This window comes from Leptonychotes weddellii, chromosome 3 (assembly GCF_054177405.1).
Source record: "Leptonychotes weddellii isolate Sample4059 chromosome 3, ASM5417740v2, whole genome shotgun sequence".
NCBI lineage: Eukaryota > Metazoa > Chordata > Mammalia > Carnivora > Phocidae > Leptonychotes > Leptonychotes weddellii.
In genome coordinates this window covers 103763703-103784609 of record NC_138371.1, presented here as the reverse complement: position 1 = coordinate 103784609, position 20907 = coordinate 103763703, and the positions used below count along the sequence as shown (strand labels likewise).

General features: G+C 35.7%; 1 protein-coding gene across 4 annotated transcripts in view; it reads left to right on the top strand.

Moving 5' to 3' along the window:
- XPO4 (exportin 4) overlaps positions 1 to 20907 on the top strand; it is a 117903-nt gene that overhangs the window by 14036 nt on the left and 82960 nt on the right. For all 4 annotated transcript variants that reach the window (XM_081815396.1, XM_081815398.1, XM_081815397.1 and 1 more), the window contains exon 2: positions 16286 to 16391. In XM_081815396.1, coding sequence (XP_081671522.1) covers positions 16286 to 16391 — 106 coding nt within the window. The remainder of the gene's footprint in view (positions 1 to 16285; positions 16392 to 20907) is intronic.

The window sequence follows — 20907 nt, the reverse complement described above, 5'->3', positions numbered from 1 at the left end:
CTCGATCCACTAGTTACCAGTAGCACTTCCCAGTTGTGGCAACCAAAAATGTCTCTAGACACTGCCAGACATCCCCTGGGGGATCAAAATTGCCTAAGTTGAGAGCCATTGATCTAGAATATCATCATCTGTAGACGCAGGGTCTGAGATTACATTTATATGATCAATTTTATCATCATAGAGTCTTGTCCATTAGAATTTTCTGCAGTGATAGGATTTGCTTTGTTGTCTAATGTGCTAGCCACCAGCAACACTTGGCTCTTAAGCACTTGAAATGTGGCTAGTGCAACTGAGGAACTAAATTTTTAATTTAAGTTAATTTAAACAACCACATGTGGCTAGTGGCTACTATGTTGGACAGTACAGGTCTAGAGTGCTGTTCTTTTGTCTTTGCACATCATCTTCTGATTCACATCATAATTGTGTCTTGTCCGTCTTTTTCTTATTATGGGTGAAAATTAAAAAAATTCTGAATTCTCAGCATTATTGAATGAAACCTTAAAAAAAAAGGTGAATATGGTGTTTCCATATTTTATATGTTCTTGAAAGGTCATGCTATATCTTGAGCAATGTAGTAAAAGAAAAACTGAGGCTAATGTAATAGTGTTGATTTATTTTGCTATTGCATTACTTTTCTAGGTGGTTTCATCATTTCTTATTTTTTAATTTTGTTGTTAGTTTAGCATTAGCATAGTTGGGAATAGTTGATGAGTTCTGATGGAATAGTCCTTAGAATGGTGAAATGGTAAAGTGTTTCAAGATATAAAAAATGTGATTATTAAGATTCCATTATGAATCTTATAGAAGGGTCTGGTGGGTTCATAAATGACTTCAAATTAGAATGAATTTTATTCTGTTTTTTAAAAAGTAAAGCTTTCTCTTTATTCTTTGAAATACCTCTAAGAAAAAAACAAAAATCAGGGCGCCTGGGTGGCTCAGTTGGTTAAGTGTCGGACTTCTGATTTCATCTCAGGTCATGATCTCAGGGTCCTGAGATCTAGCCTGCACTGGGCTCCTTGCTGACCATGGAGCCTGCTTAAGATCTCTCTCCCTTTCCCTCTCCTCCTCCCCACCAGGTGTGAACACTTTCTCTCTCTCTCCCTCCCTCTCTAAAAAAGGAAGAGAAAAGAAAAGAAAGAAAAGTCACAAAATATCAAGCATTACAACTAGTTATTTAAAAAAAAACCCCAAAAACTTGCTTATTAAAGAAAAAAAACTCCAAAAATTGAGTCCACTGGACCCTGATGGTATACTGACACTTGTGGATGGTTTAAGGGAATGCCTTTATTGTCTCAACATTATTGTGATGTTTGCTGTGGGTTTTTTTGTGAATTCTTTTTATCTGGTTAAGGAAGTTTCCATTTATTCCTATTTTGCCAAAAGTTTAGTCATGGATCTTATTAAGAATGTTTCTGCATTCTTTCTTCTTTAGTATGTTAATGTGGTGAAAGACATTAGTTTTCTAATGTTAACCCAGCTTTGCATTTCTGGGATAAACTAAGTTGGTCACAGTGTACATTATTACTTTTATTAAAAAAAATCCATTGTTGTATTTGGCATATGAACTGTCTTTTAAGATTTTTCCATCTCTGTTCGTGAGTAAGCGTGGCCTGTAAGTTTCTTTTCTTATACTGTTCTCATCTGGTTTTGGTATCAGCATATTTATAATGATATGCTGACTTCTTAAAATAGGTTGAAGAGTGTTCCCTCTTTTGTACTCTTGAAATCTGTAGAATTGGAATGATTTATTCCCTAGTGTTTGGTAAAATCTGGATTGGGGGGCTTAAAAGAAAAAATATTTCAAACTGATTCAATTTACTTAATAGTTGTAGGACCGTTTAAGTTTTCTATTTCTTCTTAAGTTAGTTTTATTTTTCTAAGAATTTGTCCATATTGCATAAGTTATGTTTATCATCATAATGTTGTTATTCTTTCAGTATCTCTTTATTATTCAAGACCTGTGTAGTTACAGTTTTTTCAATCTTGCCTGCTTAAATTCTTATTGTCTCTTCACCCCTCTTGCCTGAGTCTTACCAGTTTTATTAGTCATTCCAAAGAAACAACTTTTGGCTTTTTTTGTTTATATTTACTGTATATGTAATTTCTGTTTCATCATTTTCTGCTCTGTATTATTTTCTTCATTCTATTTTTTGGGAGTAGGTTCTGCTATTTTTCTAAGTTCTTAGGTTAGAGGTTTAGCTTATTTGTTTTAACCTTCTTAAATTTCCAACATAAGCATTTAAGGCTATGCATTTACCACTTGTACTCAACCTGCATATCACAGATTTTTGATATGAAGTATTTTGGGTCAGTGTTTTCTATTATTCTTTCTTCTTTTATCCTTGAATTTTTCTTTTTTTTTTTATTTCTTTTAAAGATTTATTTATTTGAGAGGGGGCGAGGTGGATATAGACGGAGAGGGAGAATCCTCAAGCAGACTCCCAGCTGAGTGGGGAGTCTGATCAGGGCTCGATCCCAGGACTCAGAGAGCATGACCTGACAAGAGTCAGACACTTGACTGAGCCACCAGGCACGCCATCCTTGAATTTTTCTAGTTTTTGTTTTTAGTCAAGTTCTAACTTAATTGCTTTGTGAGAATATGTTATGTACATATCAGTTATTTAAAATTTTTTGTTTGACTATGCCCTATGGCCTAGTGTGTTGTCAGTTTACATTCAGTGTGTATTTGAAAAGAATGTGTGATATCCAGTTAAAGGGGCAAGGTATTTATGCTTCTTAAATTAAGCTTGTTAAATCTTGTTGTCTCCTTAAGCTAGCGGTTATGGACAGAGATAGATTAGTGGATTTGTTGGTAGTCCTCTCATTTTTGCTTTATATATACTGGAGGCTGTATATTTACATACTGCTTCAGTTAACCCTTTAATGATTATTAGATGACCCTCTTCTTTTTAGTAACATTTTACTTTAAATTCTGGGTTTTTTTCCCTGTTGTTATCATAGTTATATCAATTTCATTACCTTCTGATGACAATTGGCTTGGCATGTTTTTTTTCCAGCCTTTTCAGCCTTTCTATGCCCTTGGGTTTTTTGTATGCACAAAGTTGGATTTTCTTTTTTATCCAGCCTGACAGTCTCAGTTTTTTAATCTGCAGCTTAGTTTATTTATATTTATTTGTGATTACTGATAAGTTACATGTTTTTGTTATTTTGTGTATGTGTATATGGTCCTTCCTTTTGCTTTCTTTTGGGGTTTGATAATCTTTTGTTTCTCATTCCATAGTTTGGGTGTTGTATATATTCTCTATTTTCTTGACCATGGCAGACATTTTAGTATGCATACTCAATTTATTTTTATTTATTTATTTATTTATTTTTAAGATTTTATTTATTTGCGAGAGAGAGAATGAGAGACAGAGAGCATGAGAGGGAGGAGGGTCAGAGGGAGAAGCAGACTCCCTGCTGAGCAGGGAGCCCGATGTGGGACTTGATCCCGGGACTCCAGGATCATGACCTGAGCCGAAGGCAGTTGCTTAACCAACTGAGCCACCCAGACGCCCTGCATAGTCCATTTAAAGTTAATCTGTATATGCTATCTCAGTCAGAACAGTACAAGAACTTAAAACCACCTCTCCTGATTTATGTTCTATATATTATCCAAAGTCTTAATCACCTTTATTAATTTCACAAATTAATCATTTTTAAAATATCAATATTTGTTCAGATTTATTCACATAATCAATTTCTTTGTCCATAGTCCTTTGCATTCAAGGCTTTCCTTCTGGGATCACTTTCCATTTTGGAGTATATCCTTCAGAATTTCCTAAAGGAAGAGTGTTTCAGTAATAAGAGTTTTTATTTGGTTTTTATTTGCAGGAACATGTCATCAATTACATTTTAATCCTTGAAAGGTGTTTCCTGGATCTACATTTCTAAGTTAATAGTTATTTTCTGTCAGTACTCTGAAAACAGTACTACTGTTTTCTCTCTGGTCTGGTTTCTCCTTGCTTTAAGAAATCACTTTCAATCTGTTACTTCGTTGAAGGTAATCTATCTATCTTTGGCTGTTTTTCAGATCTCTTTAATTTTTGAATTGAAGTCTTCAGTTTCACTGTGGTATCAGTAATATAATTTTTTTCTTTTTTATTGTTTGGATTCATTGAGCTTTCTGACTTTGAGTTTTAGTGTTTCTCATAAATTTTGGAATTTACTTATCAATTTGGAATACTTCCTGCCATTATTTTTTGAATCTTTATTTTTCCCATCCTTACTGGATGCTGTGTCAGTCAAGATCCTGGCAAAGGAACACTCAAAGAGGTCATTGAAAAGAGTTAGTGAAGAGGCTGTTGACAGAGGTTGTGGAGGGGTAAGGTGTAAGGGAACCGCAGTGGATGGGGAAGCCTTTGTTGGGGACTGAATGTGCAGGGAGGGAGAGTGAAGAGTTTGAGAGTTGCAGCTGTAGGAGAGAATAGCCTGACAGGAGCTGTGGCTTTTGGTGGAGAAAAGGTGCCACTGGAGCTGGGGGAAGAGGGTGAGGAAGCCTGGATGATATGGTTTCTATAGGTTAGTTTCCTGGGGCTCTAACCTTCACTTTGTCCTCCAAGACTTTTAATGTTTTTGCCTTTCCTCATTCTGAATAATTTTTTGTATCTGTTTTCAATTTTTTCCTCAGTGTGTCTAATGTGCCTTTTAATCTATCCATTAAGTTTTTAACATTTTTTGAGGCATTTTAATATACAATAAAATTCACAAATCTTGGGTGGCTAGTTTGACGAGTTTGGTCAGTTGTATATACCCCTGTAACTACCATCTAAGCAAGATATATGTTTATAAATATTTAAATTTCTCTTGTTATGTTGTTCCTAAGAGATCTGTTGTGTTATCTTGCTCCTTAATTTAACGTTTTTGAGTGCTTTCACAGAGTTCTACAGCCATCACCACTATCTCCAGAATTTTTCCATTATCCCAAACTGAAACTCTGTACTCATTAAATAATAATTCCCCATTTCTCCCCACCCCCCACCCCAGGCAACCACTATTCTGCTTTCTTTCTCTATGAGTTTAACTATTTTAGATACCTTATATAAGTGGAATTACATGGCATTTTTCTTATTTCTTGCTTATTTCACGTAGCAAATTGTTTCCAAGATTCATTCCTGTTGTAGCATGTATCAAAAATTCATTCCTTTTTAAGGCTGAATATATGCCATTATATGTGTATATTTATTACCTTTTGTTTATTTATTGGTCCATCAGTGGACATGTGGTTGTTTCCACCTTTCGGCTTTTGGGAGTAATACTGCTATGGACATTGGTGTATGGTCTGTTTAAGCCCTGCTTTTAATTCTTTTGAGTACGTACCTAGAGGTGGAATGCTGTCTTGCGTGGTAATATTTTTTTGAGGAACTGCCATACTGTCTTTCATAGTGGCTGCATTAAAAGAAAACAAAAAAACCTACATGTTTTACATTCCCACCAGTAATGGTTCCAGTTTCTCCACATCTTTGCCAACAACTGTTACTTGCTTTTCTTCTTTCTTTCTTTCTTTCTCTTGCTCTCTTTCTTTTTTTTTTAAGATTTTTATTTATTCATTTGAGACAGAGAGATACAGAGAGAGAGAGAGAACATAAGCAGGAGGAGAGGCAGAGGGAGAGGGAGAAGCAGACTCCCCACTGAGCAGGGAGCCCAACATGGGGCTCGATCCCAGGACCTGGAGATCATGACCTAAGCAGAAGGCAGATGCTTAACCATCTGTGCTACCCAGGCTCCCCTCTCTCTTTCTTTCTTTCTTGGTCATTCTCCTAGATGTAAAGTAGAATCTCATTGTAGTTTTGATTTGCATTTCCCTAATGATGAGTGAGGTTGGAATCTGTGCTTACTGGCAGTTTGTATGTCTTCTTTGGAGAAATGTATATTCATGGGCTGCCTGGGTAGCTCAGTCGGTTAAGCATCTGCCTTCTACTTAGGTCATGATCTCGGGGTCCTCAGATGGAACCCCGTGTCAGGCTCTCTGCTCAGCAGGGAGTCTGCTTCTCCCTCTCCCTCTGTGCTTTCTCTCCTTCTCTCAAGTAAATAAAATCTTAAAAAAAAAATGTGGGGCGCCTGGGTGGCTCAGTTGGTTAAGCGACTGCCTTCGGCTTGGGTCATGATCCCGGAGTCCTGGGATTGAGCCCCACGTCGGGCTCCCCACGCAGCGGGGAGCCTGCTTCTCCCTCTGCCTGCTCCTCCCCCTGCTTGTGCTCACTCTGTCAAATAAATAAAATCTTTCCAAAAAAAATGTATATTCAAGTCCTTTGCCTATTTTTAAATTGGGTTCTTTGTTTTTCTGTTGTTGAGTTTTAGAAATTCTTTATAGATTCTGGCTATTACTCCCTTATCAGATATGTGATTGGTACAAAATTTTTCCCATTCTGTGAATTGATTTTTTGTTCTGTTGATAATGTCATTTGATATGCAAAGGTTTTATTTTTGATAAGGTTTACATCATACAGTTTTAAGTTCTTTTAAACATTTTTGTACTGTGTTTCTGAACGTTTCCAATATTTATGAGTTTTGTTGGTTTGATTCTTTAATTTGTTATTCTGCAGACTCATGGTGACATGTTTCCTCATGTGTTTAAAAGTTTTTGAGTATTAGCTCTTAGAAGTATTTCTGGAGAAGTCTGAAACCTGGATTATGGTGCATTACTCCAAGTGTCTTAGGTGCATGACCAACACAGGACTACTTTAAGTTTATTGGCTTGAAATTTTGGGGCCACATGGGTCCTGTTGAAATGAAGCAGGAAACTTATTTGAAGGCTTGTTCATGGTTATCAGTTGTCTGAAGTAATTTTCTTCTTTTACCTATTATTAAGATCCAGACTAGCAAGTTTCTTTCTCCCTCTCTTCCTTCCTCCCTCTCTGTTTTTCTTTTTGTTTTTTAATGGTTTACCCTTACTCTGAGGATCCCAGTTTTATGTGGAGGGATGTCCTGTTAGTCCCCATCTTAGGAGGTCCCTGATTATATCTTGTGACTTTACCTTTGGGCAGCTGTCAGAATGGAAACTCAAAGTCACCTGGGATTGGCAAATGTCTCTAGGGTAAGTGCATAAGTGGCATCTTTCATCTTCGGATCCCTGCTTTGGTTACCTTTTAGCTTCTGAGGATTTCTTAATTTCTTGTAAGCTCAGCAATACATTAAAAAATGTAGAAATATTTTATCCACCATTTTTATTTGGTTTTAGCCAAAGAGTTGTTCAGAGTATCTTGAACCGTCAGGAACCGAAGGTCCCTCATTTTAAAAATGCAATGTTTCAAATAAATAGAGAAGTATGTAGAACAATGTAAATCATAACCATGTACCCATCTCCTGGGCTAACAAATGTTAATATAGCCATTTTACATATAATTTTAAAAATAATCTATCGCAGATAAAATTGAAACCTCCTTTGAGTCCCTTTTAGATACCATTCTCCAGCCTCTGCTTCTTCATCCCCAAAGATAACCATAATTTTAAAATTGTTTGTCCTTACCTTCCATGTTTTTACACTTTGCCCACAAAGGAAAATAAAAACTACCATACTTAAAAGTTTTTGAAATTTTATATAGATGATATATTGTATATATTCTGTCATTTGCTTTCTTCATTCAGGGTAACTTTCAGAGTTTATCCACTTTGGTAAATAGAGCTCCAGTTCACTCTTACCTGCCTTATAAACCATTATATGACAGTATTATAAAGTATTTCCTGTTGATGTAATTCAAATTGTTACTCTTTTTTGTTATGATAGTGCGGAAGGAACGTCTTTGTTGACCTTCTATGTGTGTGGGAGAGGTTCTCTAGGGAATAAATGCTTAGGAATGAATTTTTGCATACCTTGCTGTTCAGGGCCACCAACTTTTTCTAGGTAATTCTAAAATCCAAATGAATGTTCCATTTTAGATTATCATAAGTTTATAACTATGTACAGTACCCCCAAATTCCAAGCTCTTGTTTTTGTACTATTTTTTTTAATCTGCATCATTTTACATTCCCCCTCAGAAATAATAGCTTGTTGTTTTAATTTGCATTTCAGTGGTTACTAGTGAGGTTGAGTATGTTCTTATGTTTATTAGCCATTTTTGCTTTCTTCTCTGTGATATATCTGGCCTCTTGTTCATTGGCCACTTTTCTATTGCATTGTGTAATTGTTTGGATTGGATTAGGCAGCATGTAACGGAAAACTCCAATATCAGACAACTGATAACCATGAACAAGCCTTCAAATAAGTTTCCTGCTTCATGTCATGTCTTTTAAAAAAGGATTATTTCTTCTCACATAAAGTGTGGAGTTAAAGTGATCTGAGGATGGTCTAGTGGCTCCAGGATAGCATCAGGGGCTCATGCTGCTGCTGCTGCTGTTTTTTTCTTTTTCTTTCTATTTCTGTATTTATAATTCTTAGCTGATGTCTCCCATCTTCTAGGTCTTCTTGTGGTCTAAGATGATTAGTAGAACTACAGCCACCATATCCATTTCCGGGGGGCAGGAAAGAAGATCCACAGACAAAAGAAAAATATGTTTTCAGCTGAATCAGCTCCCTTTAGGAAGTCCTACCCCAGGCTTTGTTTACATCTTATTGGCATAACTTGTCCTGGCAGGGCACTGGGAAATGTTACTTAGCTGGGCGCAGTGCTGTATATTCGAGTTCTTTACCAAGGAAGAGGAGGAGTGACTATTGAGGAGGTAGCTGTCAGTTTCTGCTATAAGTTGTCTTCTGTGGGAGTTTTTATATTCTGAATACTAGTCCTTTGTTAATTATATTCAGCACTGTTATTGTCTTCTGATCTATGACTAGTCTTTCACATACAGTTAATGTTTAGAAGGTTATAATTTTAACGGTCGAATTTATTAATTTTTAAAAAGATTTATGCGTTTTATAAAGTTTAAAATAATCCTTCCCTATTCTGACATATTTTCCTATGTTTTCTTTTTTATTTTTTTTTTAAGATTTTATTTATTTATTTTATAGAGGGAGAGAGCACGAGCAGGAACGCAGAGGGAGAGGGAGAGAGAATCTCAAGCAGACTCCATGGGAGCCTAAGGCGGGGCTCAATCGCACGACCCTGAGATCATTACCCAAGCCAAAACCAAAAATACACCCAACCAACTGTGCCACCCAGCGCCCCTCTCCTATGGTTTCTTTTTAGGTTTTGTCATTAGTTTTTTAAAGTTTTGCTTTTCATTTTAAATCTTAAATCCACCTAGAATTTATTACTTTGTATGGTATGAGTAAATACCTGATCTTTTGTTTTTGCTTATAAGTAGCCAACTTTCCTGTGCCATTTATTGTATAGTCTAGCCTTTCCTCACTAATTTGTCATATGTCATGGGTCTGTTTCTGGGAATTCTCTGCTCCCGTGTTTATTTTTTCCTACTCAATTACTATTTTTAAAAATTATTATAATGCCTTTATAAGTGTTCATATTTGGTTGTATAAGACTGCCTTGTGTTTTTTTTTTAAGTTTTTATTTAAATTCCAGTTAACGTACAGTGTAATATTTTAGGTGTACAGTTAAGTGTTATAGTACTTCATACAACACCTGGTGCTCATCACAGGTGCTCTCCCTAATCCCCATCACCTATTTCACCCATCCCCCCATCCTCCTTTCTTATTCTTTCCCCACATTTTAAATAGTTTTTTTGAACCTCAAAGTGTTATTTATTTATTTACTTCTTACCTATAATATTTTAGTAGTTTCAGGTATACAATATAATGACTCAGTATTTGTATTGTGAAATGATCACAATTAATTAATACCTGTCACCATACATACCTACTAAATCTTTTTCCCATGATGAGAACTTTTAAGATCTACTCTTAGTAACTTTCAAATATGCAATACAATATTATTATTTTTTAAAGATTTTATTTATTTATTCATGAGAGACAGAGAGAGAGAGAGAGAGAGGCACAGGGAGAAGCAGACTTCCCGCAGAGCAGGGAGCCCGATGCGGGACTCGATCCCAGGACTCTGGGATCATGACCTGAGCTGAAGGCAGACGCTTAACCATCTGAGCCACCGAGGCACCCCGCAATACAATATTATTATAGTTACCATTGTATACATAGCATCCCCATGACTTATTTATTTTATAACCGGAAGTTTGTACCTTTGACCCCCTTCATCCATTTCATCCTCCTCTTCCTCACAGCCACCAGTCTGTTCTCCATATCTACGAAGAGCTATTTTTTGTTAGATTCCACATATAAGTGAGATCTTTCTCTATAAGTAAATATTTTTCTCTGTCTCACTTATTTCACTTAGGCATACTGCTGTCAAGGTTCTTTTTTCCTAGTTAATTTGATTCTTTTTGACCTTTTTCTTACATGTTTTGGGATCACTTTGTCATATTCTGAGATGAACCATAAGGTTCATTGGGATTTAAATTGGAGTTGTATTAATTATTGTAGGTTAATTTGGGGAGATCCATATGTGTATTTTTTTTTTTTTTAAGATTTTATTTATTTGACAGAGAGAGAGAAGGAACACAAGCAGGGGGAGTGGGAGAGGGAGAAGCAGGCTTCCCACAGAGCCGGGAGCCTGATGTGGGGCTCGATCCCAGGACCCTGGGACCATGACCCGAGCCGAAGGCAGATGCTTAACCGACTGAGCCACCCAGGCGCCCGGACGCATATGTGTATTTTTAACTGCAGTTCTCTTACCAATTATGAGATGCATTCATTAGCATCATTAGATGGGAACCCTGACTTGCCTGAAGGTATCCTTGCCTGGAAGTTTCCCAACTACTATGCTACAGAGATGGGATTAGAAACCTGGTCATTTTGTTTCAGTATCCCATTTTTTTTTTTTTTAAGATTTTATTTATTTGAGAGAGAGAATGAGAGAGAGCGAGCACATGAGAGGGGGGAGGGTCAAAGGGAGAAGCAGACTCCCTGCTGAGCAGGGAGCCCGATGCGGGACTCGATCCTGGGACTCCAGTCCAGGATCATGACCTGAGCCGAAGGCAGTCGCTTAACCAACTGAACCACCCAGGCGCCCAGTATCCCATTCTTTTAATTAAAGGGGACTGTAAGATTGTTTAAAAGGATTTTTAAGGTAGGGTAAACCTGTTTGTAAGCAGAAAGCAGGGTGCCATTGCTTAGTATAACTTTAAGATAAAGAAGTGAGAAGAGATGAGGGAGGAAATGAGGTGATACGTGAGTGGGGAGCCAGTGCGGCAGGAATGGGAGGAGGATTTAGATTTCAGAGAAAGTAGAGGGGGAGGGAATATTTTGTTAAGAAGTTGGAGAAGGTGATAGGAGAATAGTCCTTTTGAAAAGGAAGATACATAAAGGAGCTAATTATACAGGAAGGCTTTCACTTTGGGAAAGAAGAAGTAAGGTCATTTTCTGAGAGATTGGAGTACTGGGTATCATGAGATGAGAGGTTTGAGAGAAAAATAGATTTGAAAGGACAGCTTTTGGGAATGTGCTAGGAAATCACAAGAGATTAATTAGGGCACATCTCTCAAATTTGTTTAGCTGGAAAGGTCCAGTATCTGGAATTTACTCTTTGTGGAATGCTGTGAAATATTGGTATGATACATTTAAAGTAATAAAGTATATCATTATGTGTTATGGATTTAAATTTAAGTAGGAGCAATGGTAAGTTCCAAAGGTTGAAGAAAAGATTATAGAGAGAAAACTAAAAATTGAATAAATTCTTAACTTAAAGTCTTCAGTGAATGAATGAAAAACTACCAGTAAATATGTTTTTAGGTAGTACATCTGTGATTTTCTAATTTGAACATTAAGCCATACTCTCTCTCTAAAAAATGAGAGCGCAATTAGAGCTAAGAAAATTCTTATTATGAACTCTATGGCATGACTTCCAGTTTTGTTTTCTACTTTTGTAGCTTGTTTCCTGTCTACAAGTTGTGCCTGATTTTTTGATCTGACTTTGATCTTTTTTTTTTCATGGTCCTGTAAATAATAATGTTTATAGTAAGCCAAGAATATTATTCAGATTTCTCTACTAGCTATCTGACAAACTAGTCTCAGCTGTATCTCCTCATTAGTACTAAAAGAGAGTCAGATCATGGGCTTTGATGTCACACAGACTTAAGATGAAATTCTGGTTATGATATTTATTGTGATCTTGGGCATGTGACAATCTGTGAATCTAAGTTTCTCCATATGTAAAAGAGAGGAAATAATTTGTACAGGGATGTTGCTGTGATTAAATGAGAGAGTGTATGTAACTTAGCACTCTGCATGAGGAATAATTGGTGCTATTGTGGTTAACCTTAATAAAAGTTATTTTAGCTGCCCAGGGAAAGAAAGAGTCTAAAGGTCTCATAGGATTTAGCAAGTGGGGTTTCTGGCTTTTTGAGGACAAGTTTAGCATGATGACAGAGAGACCAGAATGCAGTTAGTAGCAGAAATGATAGGCTGTCATAATTATTTGTGTGATTATTTGATTAATGTCTGTCTTTTCTAAGATTCAGAACTCTATAAGGGCAGGGATGTTTTCCCCTATTTTTACATCCTTTGCTTCTGACATGGTGCTTGAAGTATAGTAAATACTTTTTACACTCAGTAAATACTTTTTGAGTAGAAATTATTTAGGTACTTTGGTTCTCCCAACCCCCCCCCAAAAAAACCCCTCATATTAAATATGTCATTTAATCCATCTCTTAGTGTATTTTGAGTTCTAGCTTCAGATGCCCTTGGCTGTGTGTTACCAACGGTGTTTTCTAAGGATTTTTTATAAATTGAAGGTGGCCTGGATATGGTGTAGGCTGGGCCAGAAACACCAGTATATTGAGTTAGGAATTTGTGAGCTTCAGGTTTCCTGCTAGTGTGACTCTTTAGAAAAACCTATCAATTTTTCTCTGATGTTTCTTTTGTTTTCCTGAAGATACCTGGAATTGCTCATCTGCTGTTTCCTCTTACCATTACTGTACTCTGCTACCACCTGCTATTTCTTCCAGCTCTTCTGATTCATTTGACTCCACCTCTGAAGTGTGAGCTTTTTTAAAGCTTTTACTACTAGTGACAATGAAAGAACATAAACTGACAATACAAAAAGATTCTTTTACTATTATTATTTCTTTACTGAAACTTTACAAACTATGTAAAACACTCTAATGTCGGTATTGGGTGCTAGAGGAGGACTTTTAGAGGGAATTTATTTCCTTTCTACCCCAAAGCTTTAAACATGGTGAGTCTTACGTGGTACCGAGCCACCTAAGTTGTAGTTTCTGTTAAAGAGTTAGGGCCCTAGGGTCAGTTTCCAACTCTGTTTCCTATTTGACCTTGAGCAAATTGATTACTCCATTCCTCAGTTTCCTCATCTGTAAAATGGGGATAATAATAGTTTCTTCCTCATAAGGTTATTAGGATTAATGAGATTATATATCTGCGTGCCATCCATCTATTGAAAATAATGCCTTGCAATGCTGAGTACTCAGTAACTGTTAGTTATTGTGTTGCCTCTCCTTTTGGTATGTGCAAGGCTCTAGGAATTTAGAGATGAGTAAAATAAAGCTTCTGGTGTCAGAAAAGTCAGAGAAAAGGAAATAGGGGCAAGCAAATACTTGCAGTACATTATGGTAAGTTGAGTAGTAGAGATACGTAGTGTATCCTACAAGGTGAGATAGAGACATCATTTGTGTTCAGGCTGACTGGGGAAAGGTCAGGAAAAACTGATGAAGGAGAGACTGAAGCAGAATTTGAAGGATGCGTTCTGGTTTCTGAAGAGGAAGGAGTTTGACAGGTGGAGGTTCTATAGGTCGTACTATCTAGGGACTTTGGAGGAAAAAATGCATATTTTTTGTTTAAGCTCCCCGCCTCCTAAATCTCTGGGGGCTGGGAATCTCTTTTGTGGTTTTTTGTATTGTTTTGCTTTTAACAAAAAAGCTCAGGACTCACCGATGCAACCATTGCCAAGTCATTTTCTTTTTTTTTTATTTTTTATTTTTTTATTTTTTTTTAAAGATTTTATTTATTTATTTGAGAGAGTGAGAGAGAGCATGAGAGGGGAGAGGGTCAGAGAGAGAAGCAGACTCCCCACTGAGCGGGGGAGCCCAATGTGGGACTCGATCCTGGGACTCCAGGATCATGACCTGAGCTGAAGGCAGTCGCTTAACCAACTGAGCCACCCAGGCGCCCCTGCCAAGTCATTTTCAAAAAGAATTAAAAGTTTTGGGTTTTGGGAAACTAAAGTGAATACCACATTGCCATTCAATGAATCAGTTGATGATTTTATTGTTTGTATGATAATGTTCAACCAGGTGGTTAAGATAAACCGACTTTTAGATTATACTTCATTACTTAGGAAATCTTAATATTTTATAAATTAAATATCATTCTATCATGCTTAAGTTATATTGAGGCCTGTACTTTATTAAGTATGTGGATATTAGGGTGTGTAAAAATCATTAGCTTTAGGAACTATTTTTGTTTGTAGGATAACAGGCATGATTATTTGCAAAATTATATATATATGCTGCTTTTCAACGGTGACGAGAAGAATGTTTAAATCAGAATTACCTGGGCAATCCATAGTTGTCGATTTGTATTCATAGCAGTATAACATGTTGTAGTAGTGGTTACTAATATGCTGAGTATTTGGGGTATATTCAGCAGATATTAATGATGAAATATCTTGTAAAAATACAAATTTGTTGAATTAAAAAAATGGTGAGAATGAAGAGTTTACAAATGGAAGGACAAAATATTTATATTTAGCGTAGTTAGCTTTCACAGTATTCTATTATAAAGCCTTTTTCAAAAAACATATTAAGAAGAATTTAACGCAATTTTTTTTTTTTAAGATTTTTTTATTTGACAGAGAGAGACACAGAGAGGGAGGGAACACAAGCAGGGGGAGTGGGAGAGGGAGAAGCAGGCTTCCTGCCAAGCGGGGAGCCCAATGTGGGGCTCGGTCCCAGGACTCTGGGATCGTGACCTGAGCCGAAGGGAGACGCCCAACGACTGAGCCACCCAGGCGCCCCTAACACAATTCCTTAATGAAAATATTTTCATTTTTATCTAGAGAGCTATAGAGGGTGCTGTATCATTAGGAATAGTATCTTAACTGGTTTTAGCTAATTAGGCCAGACTATTGAAGTTCGTTAATTTCTCTTGGATATACATTTTTGCTCACTATTTTAACTGAAATTATAGTGACTAATGTTGCATACCTGATATACTTTATAGTTTATAATAATGATGTAACATACTTTGTTGCAAAATGTTTTTTATCAGGGTGCCTGGGTGGATCAGTTGTTGGGCGTCTGCCTTCGGCTCAGGTCATGATCCCAGGTTCCTGGGATCCAGCCCCACATCGGGCTCCCTGCTCAGCGGGAAGCCTGCTTCTCCCTCTCCCACTCTCCCTGCTGTGTTCCCTCTCTCGCTGTCTCTCTCTCTATCAAATAAATACATAAAATCTTTAAAAAATGTTTTTTATCTTCCAGATTGTTTGAGTATAGTTGAAATTTTGGTCTCCCCATTTCATATTGGTTACAGTAGCAAAGGTTTATTTTCCTACCATCTACCCTGACTCTCCCCTCCCAAATTGAGAATTCTGATAATTTAATTGGTAGGCTTACATAAGCAATCTCTTCTCTTCAGATGGGTGCCAATGAGTCAAAGATTACCAAGCCATATAATGAGAATATATATTTTAGGTTCAGAAAGAGTATTATCTTTAGAAGGAAAGATTGTTAGAACAAAATGGAATTTAAAAACCTGGCAGACTATAGAAGTTGTTTTTGGTAAGCCAGAAGTCTGGCTTTTCTGCTGACTAATTTATTATTCAGATAGGAGTTTTGTAAATTCTAAACTTCACTGTTCCCTAATTTTTCTGGTTTAATGGTGATTTTAGAAAACTTGAGGTAGAATTATCTGGTAATAACTTTTATTTTAAAGGATTGCTGTTAGAAAACAATTTTTAGTAACTTTGGATTCAGTTTCACCAGTGCTGAAGAATGAGAGATTATTCGAACTTGATGAAGTGATATATTTTGGAATAAAAAGCAATAAGTTAGCTATTTTTAAAAGATAAGGAAAATGTTAGGTAAGTATCTTCTAAAATGTAGGCAACTTTAAAGGGTTCTCACCCAAACTTTGCCAGGAATTTCTTCCTTTTTCCTGAAACCATATTTTAAATATTTATTACGAAGTTTTATACTGTAGTTTCTTTAAAATAACAAGCAGGAATTTGTCCTCCCATTACCCCCCCCAAAGTGAAAGTATTTTCTCTTGTTGTGGGTTAAAGGTTTGCTATTGTTCAAGCTTTCTTATTAAACAAGTGTACTCTGTTTTTTTTGTTTTGTTTTGCTTTTGTTTTTTTTAACTCTCAAGGCACCACCTTCCATGGTTAATAATGAACAACGCCAGCATGCAGAGCACATATTCTTATCATTTAGGAAATCAAAATCACCATTTGCGGTTTGCAAGCATATTTTGGGTAAGTATTCACTTTATAAAAATATTTTTGCAGAATCAAATCTCGTTTTTCGTGTTAGATATTTTAAGTTCCTTTTAAAACAAGCAGGTTTATATAGTTATAATTTTCCATTAGTAATCACTCTATTGAAGTGGCTTTAAAGATATTCCATAAAGCCAGAGAACTTTGTTTTTACTTTGAATTTTCTTCCCCTGAATATAGTATTCAATAATTTGTTTTATTATTGACCATAACATGAAGGCTGTTAATGGTGGGGGGGAAAGTCTAATAGTTTTTCAGTTGTTTTCAAGAGTGCTATCACTTATCATAGGAAATGTACTATAAAATATCTTATCCTAGTGTTTTAAAATTACTGTTTTTGGAGGTTTCAACAGTTTTTCTTTTAGTTTTATTAAAAAAATTTTTTAACCGTATACTTTGTACTCAGCTTGCTTAGCAAATATTAGTCAGTTCTGTGTAGGTTATCACTGTATATTTTTAAATGAAGCATTTTTACTCTTGTAAAAATGTTATATGAGTACCTTTTATCTGACATGTATAGAAATGATCTCTTTCCTTTAAAAATAATCACAAAAGTTATAAGTCTTGTCCAAAATGGTATTTTCTAAAAGATTTACACACACAGTCTTCTGCCTCTTATATGTTTTTCAATAATATAAGAGAGATTTCATTGGTTATTGTTATTTTATACCTTAATTATTTCTGGCTCTTTTTCTTAATTGGAGCCATTTTTTGTGACCCATATTTGAGGCTCTGAGTTATCCTTGCCCACAAAATTGATTAGTTGTGTATTAAGAACTAAAATATCTGACCTTTTATTCTTGTGCTTTTAGTAAGACTTATCTGTTAGCCAATCTGGTTTCCAGATTGAAATAGCCTATAATTAAAATTATGTTAATAATGCTTTACATAAAGGGCTTATAAATGAGTTGTTCGACTGGAGTAGAAAGAGCACTGCTGTAGGTACTGTGAGATCTGGGCACAGTGGTGCCTGTTGCATGGTATCAACTTGAGGAAGTCACTTAGCCCTTTTTTCATCAATAAGAGGAGAATAGTGGTACCATTTTCCTTAATGGACTTGGTTGCCTTAAGCTGTTATGAGGCACAAATGTAGTAACATTTAAAACCACTTTGTAAACAGTAACGTAAGTGACCCCATTACCTGATTTCAAAAGACATTTTAAAAATAATAACCTTAAAAATGTGCTCTGTTCTCTGTTTGCAAGGAGCTAGCAGTGATGGTGAAGGTGGCTCTGTCTCATTCAGCAGTTAGATCTTATCATTAGAGGGACAGTTTTAATAACCACCTTTTAAATTCTAAATGAGGCAGTTTTGATCTTTTTTATTTTTTATGCTCAGTTTTTATACTTTGGGGTGAATTTGTTTCTGGCACTAAGAAAATTTGTTATCATATGCCTGTGGGGAATATTTAATTTCATGTTAAATTACAAGAAGCAAAACTAAGTATCACTATTAGGAATTTAAGGGAGCCTTTGTCTTTACTGCCTTGAAATTGTTCAGCATTTAGAAATTAGATTTAGAAAGCCATCGTATTAAACTAGTCACCTAAAATAATTTGAGTCTGGTTTTTATGGCATATGCCTTAATTACATTAATTAGGAGTCCATCATTTTCATCTGACTTTCATTGTAATTCAGTTATCATTCTGTACTAGTTGGGAAATAGTTAATCTAAGTTGTAAGTATTTTATTAGAGTGTATTTGTTTATACGACTCTTTCTTTTTTAAGAGTATGTATATTTTATGAAGTACTATTGCTTTGTTATGATTTGAGCTTGTTTTAGAATACTTTTGTTTTCCTGATAAAAATTTCTAAAGAATAGTATTGCTAGTTCCAGCTGTGCTTTTAAAATCAGTTTGGGTTTTGAGACATTAACTATTTAAAAGGTTGAGTGCATGTATTATAAGCATAATCTAATCATTAATGTACTGCAAAGCCCTGTGTTACATTAATGTTTACATCTAAACTTCACAGAAAATCTTTCAACTCCTTACTCAGTTGCCACCAGCACAGAAGGGTTAATTCCTCTAAGAAGACTTCTCATACAAGTGGCAGTCAATCGCAATTCAGAATTTTCACATTCTTATTTAGGGATAATATGTCATTTTTATACAGTGTCTGGGTGATATATTCTAATAAAGGGGAGACTTTCTCTTTGATGCTTCCCCTTTCTGGCCTCTTAAACTTCTTCCTTCCCACTTCTGACTTAAGTTTTATGCTTCTTGTTTTTCCTCATTTCTTTCTCTTCTTATGCTTTTATTTTTATTCTAGGTTTACTTTTCCACTCTGTGTGTGTGCACACGTGCATGTGCGTGTGCATGTTGCAAGCCTGTGCATTTTTTCTGAAGAGTATTTTTAGACTTCTTCGCTTCAGAAGTCTTTGGCACTTAAGAATTTGCTAGTTTGGTCTGGTCGAATGTGCGTTCACAAATCCTCTGAGTTCTGTTCTCGTTAAAGAAATACCCCCAACTAGTGAGAGATTGGTTCAACGCTTCCAGAACTAACTTTGTAGCATTCTTCTGTCCTCTCAGGGAGAAATGGATTTCTTTAATTTCTTATCTCAGAAGTGGTTGGAACAAAACAAAATGAAACCTGAGACTTACTCTTGATTGGTGTGCCTATGTATCATTAAGCAGACTCTGGAGCTTCTATTGCCTATGCTTTGGACAGAAGTCTTTAAGGCCAGAGAGGTAATTGTATGTAGTAGCTGAACATCTGGGACTTGACTACTATAGTTTTAGTTTTCTTTTGAAAATATTTTTTCAGTGTAGTGCTCTGCCTCTCATTATTTCCTTCACTTTAACTTTTGTCTTCATGGTTCTGTGTAGTTTCAGATGGCTGACATGATAGAAATTAATTTTATTTACATAATTATTATTAAAGAAAGTTACTATGGTAGGAAGTGAAAGCTTCCTGCTAAAGTGGCCTAAAATAATTTATTATCTAGACAGTGTCCTGGTCAGTGGAGAATCATCCTAAAAGTATCAAAAATTCTAGATAGATGTGATTTCCTCATGAAAACCTTGCAATTTCGAGCATCTTTAGAGCAGAGAGCAAGAATAAGGCTTGTTTGTCCATGTGAAGTCCTAATCTTCTGCTGGTAGCTTCTAGAGAAACATATAGCTTCTTTTGCACATTTATATTACATATAAGTACAGTTTATGAAGGCTAATCATAAGTTTTATGAGAAGGAATAATTCATTAGGTTAGGAAAATTCCTCCTTTTAAATTTGGAATTTGGCTTTCCTTTTTTCAGATCCTCCACTCTTAGAGACAGCTTCATATGGGAGTAGTAATTTAGATATGCCTATTTAATATCAAGCAGAGGTATCTAAGAGTTATCTTGGAAACTTTCGAATGTCATTCACTTTCTGCAGTTATTTCCTCCCCCATCCCTTGCAAATAAAGAGGAGGAGTCAGGAAAAATGGGTTGGATATAAGCACAAACAGTTAGAAATAAGCATGTCTCATTGCTTATGAAAACAAGAAGGTGCTTGTTTGGTCTTCTCTTCTTTGGTGTATATGCCTTTAGGGGCGGGTTAGTATTGCTCAAGGAACATTTACCAGCCATGTGACCTTGAATTTCTTCTCTTAATCTCTGGTTCATCAACACTTTCTTTAGCTATAAAATGCGAAAAATGAATTAGATGATCTTTGGAGTTGTATTTCCAAAATTCTGTGAGTCCCTAAGATTTTGCTTCTTTGTTAAAACCGATAGTTAAGGATTTCAGGTTTCTTGTCCTTAAAATTTTTACTATTTCAGTAGAAAATGAAATTAGGCCATCAATCATCATTTACTTTCAAGAAGAGGTTTATAAGAGATTGCTTGAATTACCTTTATGAAGCAGTACCATAGTTCTCCTTAAGTGATCTAAATAGATATAGCTAGTTTCTGTTTCAAATCCTCTTTGAATAAAAGTTTTTTGTTTTTTTTTCTCCTGGAACTTTAAACACCTCTTTTTATAGTAGGTTTACATTTTTGGAAGCTGTTGCTTTATCTATTGATAATATTTTAAAGTTTCTCAATTTTTGTGAGTTCTGATTATCATCTCAATTAGAGTTCATGTTAAGATAGCATGGAATAATCAAACTTAAAAAGAGTCCGAATTGGTTCCTCTTATTAGTTTTTGTATGTTCAAAACTTGTATGTAGTAGTCTAAATTGATAGGAATTTATGTAGGGTATACCTTTTCTCATGCATTTTTATAGCTTATTGTGTCAAGATCACTTACAAGATGTTTAAATGACCTAAGCTTGAGTAGGAGAGAATATGATGTGCCTGACTATATCTTCATGTTCTTCTGATAAATTCTTGAAGGTGTCATTCTATGCCTAGAGTTAATTTCTCATGGCTTTCAGATACTCATGTCTAGTGATCTTGGCAAATAACCTGCAGTCTAATCATAGACTTTTCATGGATTTCACATGATGGTTATTTTTTAGAACTTCAGAAAATTTCTACTTTTTCTTGACTTCATTTTGACTGTTTCTCCCT